The sequence below is a fragment of the Dinoponera quadriceps genome, unplaced genomic scaffold (assembly GCF_001313825.1).
Source record: "Dinoponera quadriceps isolate SergipeBrazil2010 unplaced genomic scaffold, ASM131382v1 scaffold1070, whole genome shotgun sequence".
Taxonomy (NCBI): domain Eukaryota; kingdom Metazoa; phylum Arthropoda; class Insecta; order Hymenoptera; family Formicidae; genus Dinoponera; species Dinoponera quadriceps.
The window spans coordinates 2,654,822-2,670,927 of NW_014555341.1; the positions used below are offsets into that span (position 1 = coordinate 2,654,822).

At 40.8% G+C, this 16,106-nt stretch overlaps 1 protein-coding gene across 2 annotated transcripts in view; it reads right to left on the bottom strand.

Annotated features, from left to right (window-relative positions):
• LOC106743881 (neuronal acetylcholine receptor subunit alpha-7-like) overlaps positions 1-16,106 on the bottom strand; it is a 216,943-nt gene that overhangs the window by 152,304 nt on the left and 48,533 nt on the right. The window contains exon 2 of one of the 2 annotated variants that reach the window (XM_014618111.1): positions 8,469-8,611. The exons of the other annotated variant lie outside the window; for it this stretch is intronic. Coding sequence (XP_014473597.1) covers positions 8,469-8,611 — 143 coding nt within the window. The remainder of the gene's footprint in view (positions 1-8,468; positions 8,612-16,106) is intronic. 2 annotated transcript variants of the gene reach the window in all.

Here is a 16,106-nt window from a genome sequence, read left to right on the forward strand (position 1 = left end):
TCGCATTTTATTATTTCCTAATTGACGTTCTGCTTAGTTTCTCTGATTATATATTGACTCAGTAAACACCAACTAACAGTAACATGATATCAACGTTATAATTTTCCACTCAACAATGTAAATGCAATACGGCGCGTGTATTATATAACGGTTACATTATCGAGTGGAAAATTGTAACATTGATATTACATTACATGATAGTTGATGTTTACTGGGAAGTGTTACGTTGGCAATTTCGGCGGTTTAACATAAAAATAAAAATAAAATGAACATGAATGAAGTACATTACATTTTTTATAAATCAAACTCATAAAAAGTCAGGGAAACTATTAACCGGTACAAAAATTTATAGGATTTATAGAAATTTTAAACGAAGCCAAAATGACACCATCAGCAGTTCTGATGTAATTGGCGGTTCTGTTAATCCACCACACTTCGATTTGTGAGACCGTTCGACTTTGTTGCCATGTCATTTTCGTTCTAATTCTAATTAACATTCTTAAGCTTTTAATATGGAAATTGGAAATACAGAATTTGAATAAGATATTTATGATGTCAGATCAAAAAAATAATTTGGGTTTAAACTAAACTTATTATTATAAGAAAAAAATAGTGTTTTCGAAAAAAATTCTCAAATAGTTTTGCAGATGCGATTTAAGAAAAAATAATGTCCGTGCATAGCGGACACTTGGTACTTTAAGAAAAAAATGGTATGCCATGTGAAAACTAGAAAATCGAGAAACGCTCAACGATCCGCTGGATTGGGATGTGGCGGGTTAGGATTAACGCAAACTGCCCGCTTAATCCCGATTAATCGAGAATGCGGATTCAACAACGGTACCGCAAACACAACCGTGGAGAATAAGTTGCACGAACAGAAATAATACTCCGCGTGAACGTCGCGCGAGCAAATGTAGCGTACGCACTGTACGTTTTGTACGACATGTACACGAGCGAGCGGGCGAGCGCGGAAATGCCATAATTTAGATCACAGTCGCAGCGAGAATCGCTTGGCAAAGTATAACCGATGCAGCGGTATTTCAGGAGTACTTCGGGAGGTGAAGAAAAGCGGTTCGAGTGCGCACGACACAAATGCACCGCGGTATTAATGCGCGGACGTGCTGCGGAATCTGGATCTGTCGTAATAACAGACATGAATCGCGTCTGTGCTTAACGTATGTGTAAACGCGGTTACATGATACGCTCTCGCCACTCGGCGAGCGTAATTACAGTAAGCGAGAAGAAATTTGCGCTATCGAATGAATGGAGCACACCGCCGAACCGAGGATAGCGTAATTTCTCAAAACGCGCCGGCGAAAATCCGCGAGCGAATAAGCGAGAGATATCGTCTAGTACGGAATTAAAATCCGCGGAACATTTTAATCTTTTCTTGTCTCCCGTGAAATAACATTTTCTTAATATTGAAATATTACAGGTGGTTATGCTAATGAGAATCCGCCGAGAAACCGCGGCGTACATCTCGACGTTATGAGAAATCGTGCCGTTGTGCAATTCCGAGTCCTTGTAGTTGTAAAAAAAAAAAAAATGACGGATCTTCGCGAATCCAATAAGGCGAAGTTAGACATCGCGCGTCATTATTTTAAAGTAAAATTCGAAGTGATACCGAGCGGCGATGAAATAAACAACAAGAGCCAATCGTGTCGTCGCGGAAACATGCTTCCACCTGCAATCCTGCGTCGCGAAAGTCGTCCGCGTACCGCCTTCATTTCCAATTCGATACGACTAAGACTTCGGAATTATTGTCGACTCCGCGATTGCGCTCGGCTTTATTTAAGCCGAGGCTGAAATTGTAAGGAACGGCTCGACGAAAAAGGGGACGACGCGGTTCATTACGTGAAGTTACTTGGCTATATAGACGAAAAGAAAGAGTTGAAAAGGATCGAGCTTACCTTTCTTTGTCCTTTCTCTTTTTCCTCCCTTTTTTTAATTCCGTATCCGTTCAGAATATAACGCGGAAAATTACTTCTGGTTACTCTTCGCTAATTGCGCGAGATCTATCGCTGATGTTCCATGCGGCAGTCGCAAATCGTCCTATACTTCTCTCGCTGTTGTTCGCGTCGTGCCGAGGTGAGAAATATCGACATTCGTAAGATCGTCCGGTAATAGATTACGACGCTTTGCAAGACTACAAATCGCGCGCGAGTACAGCTAGTTATTTTCGAGTCCGGGTCTGGCATACCGCCCCGCAGCCGATTTGTTAAGCTACACTTATCTACAAGACAAACTCATCGCCAGATAAGGCAAGCGGCCCTGAGGGAGCGTGTGCCTAAATATATTGCGCGCATCGACGATAACGCTGCAAGTTTCCTTCCCTCCCGTCGCCGGGAGAAACGTCGCCGTCGTCGGTGCGCACGTGCACGCTCGCTCCCGAAGAAACGAGATAGTCGGTGCCATTGCGAGTGAGCTCCGAAACTCGGCTAATCTCCGGACTAAGTACTATTCCGCTGCGGAACACTATTGAAACTTACCCCTAAGGGGAAGGAAGGGGCTGGCGGTTCCAGGAGCGAAATTGTTCATGATTTCAGTGCGCCCGTTTAAGAATCGTCAGACGCTGCGGGGCTGAGTAATCGATCTGTCTTCATCCCGTGGAAGAGTTTCGACGCGCGCACACGCACTTGCGAAAGGCAGAGTGCAGTTACTGCACGTGAGCAAGTGAAAATTAATAAAAGCTCCGGATAATAATAGGTTTTGATGTATTCACACCGTCGCAATTACGAGAACGGACTGTAAATTGCATGTTGAATTTTACAAACTTTTCGATCAATTTTGATTTGTATTCCTTTCATATATAGATTTCAAATGTTTACGGATAATTAATAGATATTTGCGAGTATAACTATACACGGTGTCCAATAATTTCCTTGGCGTCCGTGGTGTGCAACTAAAACGGGTGAAACTGAATAGAAAAGTTGCGTATTATTTCGCAAAATTCGCAATAGTTTACGAGAAATTAATTAATCTGTATGAGCTAATGAGAATACGGGAAGCGATAGGCCAGAAAGAAAAGTGACTTAAAAAATCTCTTAGCAACGTTGAGCAAAATGATTTTAAGATTTCTAAGATCATAAAATCAAATGATTATAATATGATTCTAAGATTCTAAGGTCAAATGATTTCTAAGGGCAGAATAACACAGCAAGCAGTATATAACATAAGACCACGTGCCGAAAAGAAACACACTTCTCACTATTAATTGATATCGATCGTTATTAAGAGATCTTCAGAAGTAAGCCATTTATCTTTATACAGAGCTCTTATTTATCGCTTCCTGTACGCTCATTAGCTCATACAGATTAATTAAATTCAGCCCATATAGATTAATTAATTTTTAATTAACTATTGCGAATTTTGCAAAATGGTATATAACTTTTCTGTTCAGTTTAATCCGTTCTACCTACACATCACGGAAGCCGAGAAAATTATCGTGCATCCTGTAGAAACGGGATAAAATATTTATAACAGATGTTGCAAAAAAAACGAGCGCGAAAAGTCGATTCCGCCGATACTCGCCTAAAGATGATTCCGATAAACTACATCTCCATAGCCGTAGCTCTATACTCGCGCTTTTTGCGTACATTTTTACTTATTGACGGTAATGTTTTAACATCCGATGTACGTAAAAGATCTCAATATTTGTAAAAAAAAAATATATCACCGCACTTCTTCCTACTTTACGGATTAAACAAGGACGGGCGTAGAATAACGCGTCGTACTGTGCAATGACATTAAAACGATCCTATTGATTGTTTGAAAATAAAACTGGATATAATACCATTATCACGATATAGATGGGTATATGTGGGATCTGAAAGTATTTTTCTCGCTGTAAAAACTGGCATACTTTTTTAAATATATACATCAAACTAAATACAGCATTCAGATATTTATAAAGGTGCGTATTTCTAGTATATTTTTTACGAATATTTCTATGTATGTCGCAAGAAATAGATACGTATCGCGGCTCGAGGGAAATGTTTGCGGAGATCGTTCTCCATGGATATAGCTTCAGGCGAGCAGTTACATGGTAGAATCTCATTCCTCGTTCAATTTCGAGCGGATTTTACTCTCAACAGAATTTTGTTACAAGACCTACAATGAGATGCTTAAGACGCTCTGTACCTCAACGCTAGCCGCAGACGAAATGAACCTACATTTCATAAACGGGTCATTAGGTCACGAATTACTGATTACCCCAGCAAATGTGTATGTGCGCGGGACAACTCGATCGGGTATCCCGAATAAGTTGCAATCTCGCACATCCATTTTTCATTCGGTCGAGCTTCATACGCGGCGATTGCGATGGTACATTCGAACGCGCAGAAGCGACAGACAGTGACACGTGTGCATGAGTGCACGCGGTGCAGATGGCAGCGACGTACGATCTAGATGCGGTACGTGCTGCACGAGCTGATTTCTAGGCGATCCCGATCATTTTGAATTTAGACCTCGATTTCTTTCTCACTTTTCCGCCTTTCTTTTCTTTTCCGTGCATAAGAACGTCAAAAGAGAAACGCCAGGAATTGCGGTGACTTCTAATTTCTGCGTTACGAGTACTATCGCGTTATCAAAACTTGGTGAAACTCGACCGGGTGGGTGACTGGCATAAATTATATTAAAAACTAAATAAAAATTTGAAACAAAGTTGAAACAAAGTTGAAACAAAGTTGAAACAAAAATTAGAACTCTAAACCGAGATGAGTTAATAAAGTTAGATTAAAAACCAGACTGAGATCTTCGAATGATTTAAGAAAAAAAGGTATCAAAGAGCTATCGCATTAGTTGAACATAATGTATAGTAATGACAGATATTGAGCAGGATAGATGTGAGCAATATCGACGAAGCTGATTGTAGCGATATGAATATTAAATAATCTCACGGGAAATTCTTATAAATACTTGAGTCGGAGATCCCTGAGTACAGTGAAAAACAATTTTGGTAACAATTACTAAGAATTGGTTAAATAGTTTCAATTAAATTGTTTCATTATTGCAACAAAATCATTTGGTACATATATTATACTATAATAACACATATATACAGTATATGTCTATATGGATACTAAATGATTTGGTTGCAGTAATCAAGCAATTTAGTGAAACTATTTAACTAAATCTTGGTAATTGTTACCAAATCCTCTTTTCAGTGTATGGCGCGGGCATGGTTGATTTCACGGACGAAACACGGGCGACGAACGACTGATTTTCGGCAATTAGACGCGCACACGACGATTCACATGTAAATATACATTTCGTTCGACCTACAAATTCGATACACATAAGTGACGTACTGTCTATATCAGGTGTCCCGATTGTTACAGATGCTATAACGAATAATATATTGGACGACTGGACGATGAATTAATAATAACACCGAATCACGTTGAAATATTTCGATGTACCGCTTAATTTTCTCCATTCTTGCCAACAATGATTCCAAAAACGACTAACTACACGGATTTTTATGTTTCAGCTTGCGTGAAAGATAAATATCTTGCATTCTTGTATTGCACCGTGATACCAAAGTTATTGGAATCTCACGCTACTTTGTATTCCACGATGCAAGTGTCTCCTGAATCGTATATAAGGACGTTACGTATTTTAATAATTGCCACGCCATGCTGTCGAGGTGCACAAACGTGCAGCGACTCTAAACGGCTCCTGACAACTGCGAAAGTTTGTATCGATAATACAAGATACACGGCGCGACGCTGATGAACAAATAAAATAATTAACGCTTCTTCGCTCTGACATTGTGCAAAACGAATAATAATGTTATTTTACACACGAGAGATAATAAAATAAAACGAAAGTGGTAGAAAATAGCGAGAAATCATGGCAGGTAAAAAGGTTTAGTTGAATTCTTAGACAATGAACAAACCGAAGACATTTGATATGGTAGTGGATGTAGAATGAAAAAAAAACATAAATAACTATATAGTTGAGACTTCTCCTTTAAAATATTTACAAGGAACGCCCTACTTTTCTGCCAGATACATTTTCCAGTTGACATTTATAAAAAATGAGGAAAAAAAATATGCCTCCTGCAAGATAGTGCAGAGAGTGTGTAAAAAAACAGAATACTTTATGTTACTACGGTTAATCAATCAAATTTTAGTTCCTTAGACATAAGAACATGCTCCCCCTTCTTCCTAAGAAAAACTTTATTCTCTCCTGTTGTTTACTCGGAAAAAATTTAATTTACTAAACTTTGAACAAACCAAACGTGTTTTGATTGAAAGAAATAGAATTGTTGGTTCTTACGATCTAAATTTGGATTTTATAACCAGAAATTCTGTTTCTTTCAATCAAAACGCGTTTGGTTCGTTCACTGTCTAATAAATTCAACTAAAATTGTTTTCCATATTTATCTTATTAATAACAACGAAACGAAATATACCTGACATAGTTTATCATCATTTTCCGTCACTTTCGTTTTATTCCATTGATACCTCAACCAAAATTGTTTTCCGTGTGGCTAGAAATTTCACGAATTCCTTCGCAAGTTCGCTTATAATTACAGGCGATACCGAAAGTAGCAAAGCGGGAGAATTGTTCTGAAAAGGTACGTTCCGTCTGGGTAATGATAATTTTCGAATCTTGTAACAAATAACTGTAATACAACTCGCGGTGCCGGAACCTAATTATTAGACCCGATGCGATCGTCGTGGCACGTCCGCATGATGCATTTCTGCAAAGCCTTGCCACTCGATATCCTTCCCTCGCGGTAGTTTATCGCGCATCCCCCGGCGCTGCGTCGAAAATTGCGGGGTGCAACGTCGAAGATAAACGGCGGTACAAGGCGCGTGGGGTGCATAGCGGGTGTATGCTAGTATACGTACACACGCTATTTATATTCGGGGCCACGCGTGCACCGCGAAACCAGCGATATTGCCTTTCTGCGAGCGAAAAGGGGGACGATAGCTGGAGGGAGAGAGGGTATGGAAACTGGCCGACACGGTGCCAGCCGACAATACGGATTTCGGAAATTAAAAGCTTCCTGTTTCGAGCGCGAGACGGAACTAGGTCGTTGTCTCTTCAAGGGGGAAGTCGTGCTTTAACTCCGTCCTTTGACCCCTCGCCACCGCGAATCAGCACGAAGCCCGGAAATTGAGAGATGAACGAAAGGGATAGTGATTCGTCCCGTGTTAGCGAGCGAAGTGCTCGTTGAACAAGAATATAGCGCAAAGAGAGACGCGTAGGAGAAACGACGCGAGAGGAACGGACTGACAATTTCGCGATGTATTACACAATGTATCACAACAACCCATGTCATATAAAACATTGTGAAATTACTCGTTCCTACTATAAAAACATTATTTCAGGCGGAGATTTCAAGTAAAGAGAGAATCTAACGGAGGACCGTGTTTTTAATCGTAGTTCTGTACACGGCAAAAAGAATCAGCTCTCACAGTTAAAAACTAGTTCCTACAGGTAAAAATGAATGGTCCATGTAATATAACTGAAATTTAACTAACTTCTTCTGTTCCTGTACTTAGCTATGAAGCTAAAAAAACAGGTCTGATAACTAAATTTCAGTTGCATTATATGGACAGCTAATTCCTTTTTTCCGTGTGGTGAAGCGAATATCCCACTCGTCGTGCAATGGCACGACCGTCGTGAGCGATCGAAACTAGCGATCCTCCGAAAGACGATCTTCGATCGTTATTTACCCTAATTTATAGCGTCTACGGAATTCGAGCAGACGCCGAGCGCCGATCCGCGACGTTGATCGGTGCGCGCGATTCATTTGCGGCCAACTCGAGGTCGCAACTTTGGAATTCGCAAACACTTTTGCCCGCGATGTGTTACACGCTCGCGAATCGCGATATCGGTAACTGCACTTTGTTCGCTTAGATGTCACGTCACAACGTGAACATGTTGTTTTAGAGAACGTACGCGCATGTACGTTAGTAAGATGACGTGTACATGCGTAAGTCTGTCATGTACAGGATGTATATTTAATGAACCGCGTTATTTCTCAACAGATTCTCCACGAACGAAGAGACGGAGTAATGTAATTACCGAAGCCATGTTCTAAACTTCTCCACCGCGGCAATGATGAAACTTCCCACTCATGTAAGGTGATTTAGAATGAATCTAGTAACTCCTAATTGCGAAAATAGAAAAATTACTGGACTTCAAAATTGCGTTAAACATACTTTTTATTCGTGAAGTGAACAGCAAATCTTCCCTTTCTTCTCTTTCTATCTGAGATATATCATTTCAGCGAATTCGGAATTACTCCTTGTCACGCGACTAATTAAAATCCCCGATACATATAGAATAGGTAAAAATATCAAATATATACGTTAACAAAACAAGAAAAAAATTAAGTTAAATGTATATTTGTCTATGTAGAAACACGCGAAAGATAAGTCTCCAAAAGTCCGTGATAAAATCGGCTATCCGAGTGGGGCTAGCTGAGGAAAATAATTGGGCACACTTACGACGTCGATTATTTGCATGAGCGTGAGGCCGAAGCTCAGCACGAGGGGATCGGACTCGTTGCCCACCGGCCGCTCCAGGACGTTGTACGAGTCCAGCAGGTCGTTCAGCAGCTTCTTCTCGTGGTAACCGCCACTTACCAGCCCTGCCCAATTACAATCAGTAGTCAGTCAGAAGTCGCACGAGTCAGTCGCGACGATTTCCTTCGTCCCGTTGATGTCGCATCACCTCGCATCACCTCGGGAAAAACGCAAGAAATGGAAGCGGGATAACGCAGGAAAGACTATCTATCTCTCTTTCTCTCTCTCTCTTTCTATCTTTTTTCCTTTCTCTTTCCCTTCCTGCCTATCTCTCTCTCTCTCTCTCTCTTCCTCTCCTCTTCCTCTCCACTCGACTTCCGTCGGTGTTTGAAGAACGTTTATCTTCTTAGGGCTGTGAGCCCAGACCTACCCCACCTACCTACCTACCCTATCGTTCCTATAACCATCCCAGTCCAAAGTTCTGGACTACTTTTCGCGAATACACAACTTCGTGTTCTCTCCCCCTCTCTCTCTCTCTCCCCCTCTCTCTCTCTTTTTCTCCCTCCTCCCTCCCTCTATCTCTCTCTCAGTCCTCGTCTCTATCTCTGGATCTCTTTCTTCTTCTCTTTTCTTACTTCTTCGTCGCTTGCTGCCTGTCTCTTTCCCTCAGTAAGTCTTACTTTTCCACCTTTCCTTCCCTGCTTTCTACCATTACGTCTTGCAGTTTATCTTTCTTGAATAAATCACCCCTTTTGTCTTTCTTTCTTTCTTTAGACTACGCTGCCGGTTTTTATTACACGGCTTTTCCTCTCTGCCCGCCTCATCCTCTCTCGCATTCTCTCTTACTCTGTTCAGCTTTAATTTCTCTCTCTCTCTCTCTCTCTCTCTCTCTCCTCTCTCTCACTCTCTCGCTTTCTTCCTCACCTTCTCCCCCGTCTGTTATGCCGCGAATAACGAAGCGTTTTGTTCAACTGAGAAGCGAATTTGTGGTTCGTAAAATTTAATAACTTTTCAACAATTTTGTTGCTGGCATTAGTAAGTTGAAAATTTACTTATACATCCTAATACGTTTGTAACAGATGTATTTAATTTTCCGTTGTATTCGCGTTTAAACTTTATAATATTTGAGATAAACATCTCCTTGCACAGGTGAGCCGCGCGTGTAATCTTCTTTATGTAATATATTTATATAATATTTTATATGTACTTGAGAAACAAATACATTTTTTCATTGTTGTCTGAAATGTGAGTACGTAGAAGATATGATGATAATAAAAAGACGTAACTCTTAGCCACTCTCTGGGGTACAGTATTTGAAATTTGCTCTTTAATAATTCATAGATTAATAGATAATAGGATAAATTCAATGGATTAATGCGGAGATTAACGAAGTGTTCGAGCTTTGTAAATAGCTACATCAATATATCGAGGACCTGATACTTGGACTAAAGTTTCATATTGCGGCGGGAGTTTATCGACACTTATCGACGTCTCGAGAAGTAAGATACCGAGGCTGAAGCGGCTTAAAGCCGAACAAGTATAACGGTAATCCTTCGTCAATCAGGCTACGAGGGAACGGTGCCGAACTAGTTATGTTCCAATTTCTGACAATATTATATAATTATTCGCGACATGGATCCAATTAATTAACGTATTTGTTTATGTATGCTGCAGAACACATTTATAAAAACCAGATATGTGTTGCATATAACCCTCGATTTTATCTAATTTTAATAATTATTAGTTTTAACAAATGCAGCTCCGGTGACTTCGGCATTGACATATATTGTTGAGAACATTCTTCCGAATAAGCTCCAGAAGGTCCGGCGATTTTTATTTTATTGCAAAATTATTAACAAAAGAAGGTTTATCAGCAGCCCGAAGTATGAAGATGATCTCCAGGCTGAGATAAAATTTTCCATTTGGACTCTCTCATGTTAAAATGACATGTCGAGCTAAGATGAAATCGCTATCGTAAGATTTCCAATATTAATTATCGCAATTAATTGTACCAGGTTTTCAAACAAAATTCTATGAAAAAGTATCCACAACTTGAAATTAAATGAAAAGTTTTCATCTCTATTGACTTCAGAAATGTTTTGGCACTGAAAAAGGTTCTTTCCAGTTCGATTTCTGGTACACAGTCGAGAGAGAAAACACATTGACATTCGCGCGATACTCCGAACAATAGAATTTAACGTAAAAATCTATCCTCATTGCCCGAATTTCATCGACGACCGTAAAGCGTCGGCTCGTTGCATGTCGCCTTCATGTCGTTAGTATTCGCGCTCCCTCGCGCGCGCTTCCGCCGCAGAACAGACAAACTTTGCATTCCGCGCACGCATTTACATCGTGGCACCGCCTACGAAAGTCGGGACAAAGGCGCAAGAATGCGAATTTAAACGCCGCGATGCGAATCCGCAGACAGTATTCGCGGGGCGAGGAAAAAATACTACATATAACCAAGACACGAACATTCGCTCTGCATAAATTCATTCTGTAAACGAACACAATAATGAAGGGTGATAACGCTTCAGAAAATATATACTTGTCTCGCTTCAACTTATTGCACTAGTTCAGCGGTGCAGCAAAAACGAACAGACCTAATGTTACCGGAGCACCGTATGAAAATAATAATATAACGGTTAGTTACGCGAACCACTCCCACATTGCGTCGTAATAATATATTTCAAAATATATTCCCTCGCAAATAATATTCTTACATCCGGCTGTCCTGCGAAAATCTCTCCATCTTTATCGATACGCCCAATCTCCGAAGTCGCGAAGTATTAAGTACGAATGCATTTCCTTGCAACCGACGGCATCTCGCCCGTATCCCTCGGTGAAACGATGAAAAATGTACGCGCCAGTTTCTTCCCGGCACTTTCGAGAAATTCTCGTTATCCGCGCAGCATCGTTCCATCTTCCGACGTTGTAATGAAAACGCCGCAGCGTAAGCCAAATTTTAAAACCGTTAGACATATGGCATCCTTGGGAAATATAACGGATAATTGAATTCATAAATAGTTCAGAAGGGAGAAAACGGGACGAATCTAACTTCGAGACCTTGCCGGGACGAATTTACCGGAGTACCGCGCGAATTTCGCCTCCGAGCGTAATATGGAGCGCGAGGATCAAAATGCAAAGTGTCCTCCTCACTATTGCATACTCGGGATCGAATAGAGAACAACCAAAGCAACCGGAGTTGAGACGCGAGCAAATGAATTTTTCGCGATCTTCTACATTTTTTGACGAAACCGGGAATTCGATTTCGTGTGTCACGTACAAAACGACAGGATTGCGCAGATACCACGTAACTCCCTGTTTTTCGCGATCATACAAGAATATTTTTTTTCTATAATCAATAAATAAACGGTCGGCTCTTTCCTTGAAATACGACAGATTAAAATCTAAAGTTAGAAATATAAGAGGTCCTGGTGCGCCTCCGACTAAAATTAGTTAACGTTCGGACATTCCTCGTGCGAGTTTGGGCTGCGGCTTAACGATAACATTTTATCTTCCAGTAGGTGAGACCTTTAAGTTTCATACGCGACCATTCGCACGGAATTCCGTGGTTACGGTCCCGCGGCGCATTTTATTTCGCGTTCCTCGCAGAAGATCGGGTGGTTTTACGGTGCCGAGCGAGCATGAAACGAAAGAAAGGAATCGCTGACGCGCCCGGACGTCGCGATTCGCATGATTTTACCCCGGGGAATGAATTCCAACCAGCTACGATCATCACGGGAACCCCCATCGACGAATAAAGTATCGTCTTCCATGAATATGGGCCGTAGAACGTAGCAGCGAAAAGGGATCGAGATCACTATTTTAAATATTCCTACTTTTATCTAACCACAAAATTACCGAAAAAGAGTCGAAACACTTTTTCCCCTTATTACTGATACCAGAGGTCTCGTTCCTTTCTCTTTTGTGAAAATGAGAATATAAAACTTATACGTCATTCGATAAACTTCCTATTTTTACACTACGATATTAGTTTACAGGTTATCGATTATGAAAAGAAAGTATAAGCGAAAAAAAGATAGCAATTTAACCGTGATAAGCGGCAGAATGAAAGAAAAAGATCGATTCATGTTATGGTAAATTCGATAATCGAGCAGGATAGTTGATATAATTACGCAGAACGAAACGCGTGTGCAAACAGTTGAACAACCGGCGACGAATTATCTCCGACTAAAAGGGACTATGCAAATAGTTTCACCGATAAAACCCGCGTAGGGGTTTCCGTGTGGAGAACATTAATTCCGGGCTCTCACGTATGGAAACTGAAGCTCCTTATGGCCGACTTCCACACAATTCTTATCAGGATTTGAATTGTGGTAAGTGCAGGACTCGGTATTCCTCGGGGCGTAAATAAAGATCACGTCGGAAGCCGGGCCAAGGTTATCACATCCGCAAAATGGATTCGGAGAAGATTTCTTTGCCACAGTACAGCGTCATTCATGAAAATTTTACACTTGCTCGCGGAGCGCTATACGGCTCGCCATATATTACTGTATAATCGATCGACAGAAACGCGTGCAAAATTTAGCCCGGCTTCCCTTGAAAATATATCTTTTTGTTCTTTGATGCGGCAACAGCAACGTTTTTTCGAAATGTCACGCCTCCGATTGACGAGAATTGCGATTCAATAGCGCATACGCTGCATTGTTTGCACCCTAGTGCAAATTATCGCATATCAAATGCCCGATATCGAGAGAGTCAATCACATGCGAATTTAACTTCGTAAAGCAAATCATCCGTTTTTCGTTATTTTATATCGTTTGACGAATTCTCGGAATATTTTACGGCTTTTATCCGAATCACGATAAAGGGAGAGAAAGAGAAAAAGAGCGAGAAACCTCGTCAACGAGCGCGCGAGAACGAGATAAATCTGAAGCTATAAAACCGGCTACGCCTGTATCTTATTCATGCCGGATTTTTGCCATAAATCTGAACACAATGCCGTAAAATCTCCGACAAGATAGCGAGCAATAAAATATCATGGAGTCGCCGGGAAATTTTTTCCTCATTAGATTCTCGTCACGTTCGCGCGATTGACATATGGTACTATCGGCAGCAAGTACAAGTGACGCGGGAGATATTGACACGTACACGCAGTATTAACGCGTCGTCGCGACGCGATTACGCGAAATCCCGAGGAAAGTTTAATCGCTTGAATGTTTCGTAGCAGCGGCAGCGCAACGTAGATGTGACGTTTGAAAAATTTCGAGCAGCGCGTCGCGCCACGGGGAATTTCGAGGAGTCGTCGCGATACGAGACGACAGCGCGAGCGAACAAATAAATTGAAATACGTTCTCAATTTTGCAGTCATACTTCACGAGCCGACAGTCGCACAGTAAACATCCATGGAGACGACTATGCGCGAAGTTTACATCTCTCATTTTTGACAATGCGACCAGACATCGATTCGCTACAGGCAAATGCGTACATTACAGCACGGAACGACATCCTCTTACGGACTTATTTTTTCGCATGCGTGCGCTCGTTCGCCGTACACAGTAAAAAATTTCGTGTTAAATCTAATATATTTCACATGTTCCAACGGTCCATTTAAATTTTTCTATTAACAAAATGAATGTTGAGAAATAACACAAATATTATGTCAAAAATTAACGCAGAATTATAATGTCAAAAATTAACATAAAATTATAATACGTTAATCGACACTGAAGTATAAAGTATGTTATTTTAACACTTATGTGAATATCGACACAACACAAAATGTGTTGAGATAACATAAACACAATGATTCGTGCGATCAACGTTTAATTTCTTAACTATGCTTCTACCGATAGTACATTATGGCTCTGAAGATGACATTTATCGTATATAATATATTAAATACAAGTGTTTAACGACTGCATTTTTATTGGCTCTCAATCATGTTATATTTTGATTCTTATCTCAGAGCTGTTTCGCATATTTTTTGAATTTGTAAGCACAATATGTTAAATTCACACATGGATATGTTAGGAATGTGACACAAAAATTTTAACAAAGACCGACTTTAACACAGGAACGAGATATTTCTTACTGTGTACAATCCATATATTCGAACAAAAATCGCACTTTCACGATGCACCGTCGCATGATCATTTCACACATCAGCCTCTCCTCGAAACTGACAATCGTCTACAAACTCGTGCACTTATCGTACTTTCCGCGCGCGTCAACAATTTTACGTATCGCGCTTTATTCGCGTTTCCGACGAGAGCGCCATTGAGATGTATCCAGACCGTAAAATTGCTCCGTCAAGAGGGGAATTATTTCGTTAAACGTAAGTCACGACCACTCGCGTCAGTAATTATATCGTTCGCGTGGGTAACCGAAACCGCGCCGATTCGGTTATCAAATGTACACAAGCGCAGCATCTACGCGAACTACGGAACCCACCCGCGACTCCACCAACGGTATTGTGGGTCTCGGCAAGTGCCGCGGAGCGGTGCCGAATAATTGGAATATCACAATGGGCCGTTGTGCATCGTGATCCTGACAGATAAGGGGTCAACGCGAATCGATCTTATGACAACGGCCGTCGGTGATTTCGTGGCCCCCCCCTAACGCTCGGGTCTGACTTTGCGGTTGGTTTACACGCAAATTCGCCATCGGGACACAGTCGTCACGGCGCCCAGCTGCGTCGGCCGACGTGGATTACGGTCGTCATAGTAAACGTCACAACCGATTATGCGGCGAGACAAATGTTGCGTAAGCGCCAGCAACAATGTCATCGTTAAACGGAAAATCGTGGCCGACCTCGATTCACCCTACGCTTCGATCGCAATCCGAGATAACGTCTAATTTCCCCAGCGTGAATAACAAATTATTAGCATCCTCGCGACATCCAGATGGTTATTTACGACAAGACGTAACTCCGAGACGCTTCGATATTTAATTCTTTGCTCAGGCAAACACAGGAGAAAATACAACGTTGAAAATAGACGTTGTCTCCGATGTTTAGGTTGGCGATTCCATAAGGCAACTCGCTGTAGGGTTGTACTCGGAGAACTGAAAGTTTGCAGACGTATACTGATACAAACATTTTTACTTGTTTGTCATGAAGAGAACTTGCTGCAAAGTATTGGTATGATATTTCAACGGCGTCCCGTATATACGCTCGAGACGTAAATAGACGTACAAGTCTCATCAGAGACTTCAATAAGCGCAGTTTGTGCGTCGCGAAGGGTCATTTCGAAAAAAAAAGTTCTCACGAATACCTTCCGTTAAAACGTTTGAGACTTATCGAATGGCAGAGCGCGAGAGTCCGATTCATAGCGCGCAACTTGGAATAACGTCGCTATCTCTCTAATAACATCTAGACACTACACAGAAAAATAGTCTTAAATCAATGATAGATATTTCGATATATAAACGAGAATATTATAATATTCTTAGATTTTTAGTCTTGAACTGAGTAAATTAATACTTGCATCAATACAAATTCAATCAAATCAAGACAAAATCTTTTATGAAGACTATAATATTCTTACTTATGTATGAGAATATTTATCATTGACTTAAGACTAATTTTTCTTATGTAGACCAAAAAAAGGCTTCAGGATTGTATCTTGTTTATTATTTTATACATTGTAATGATAA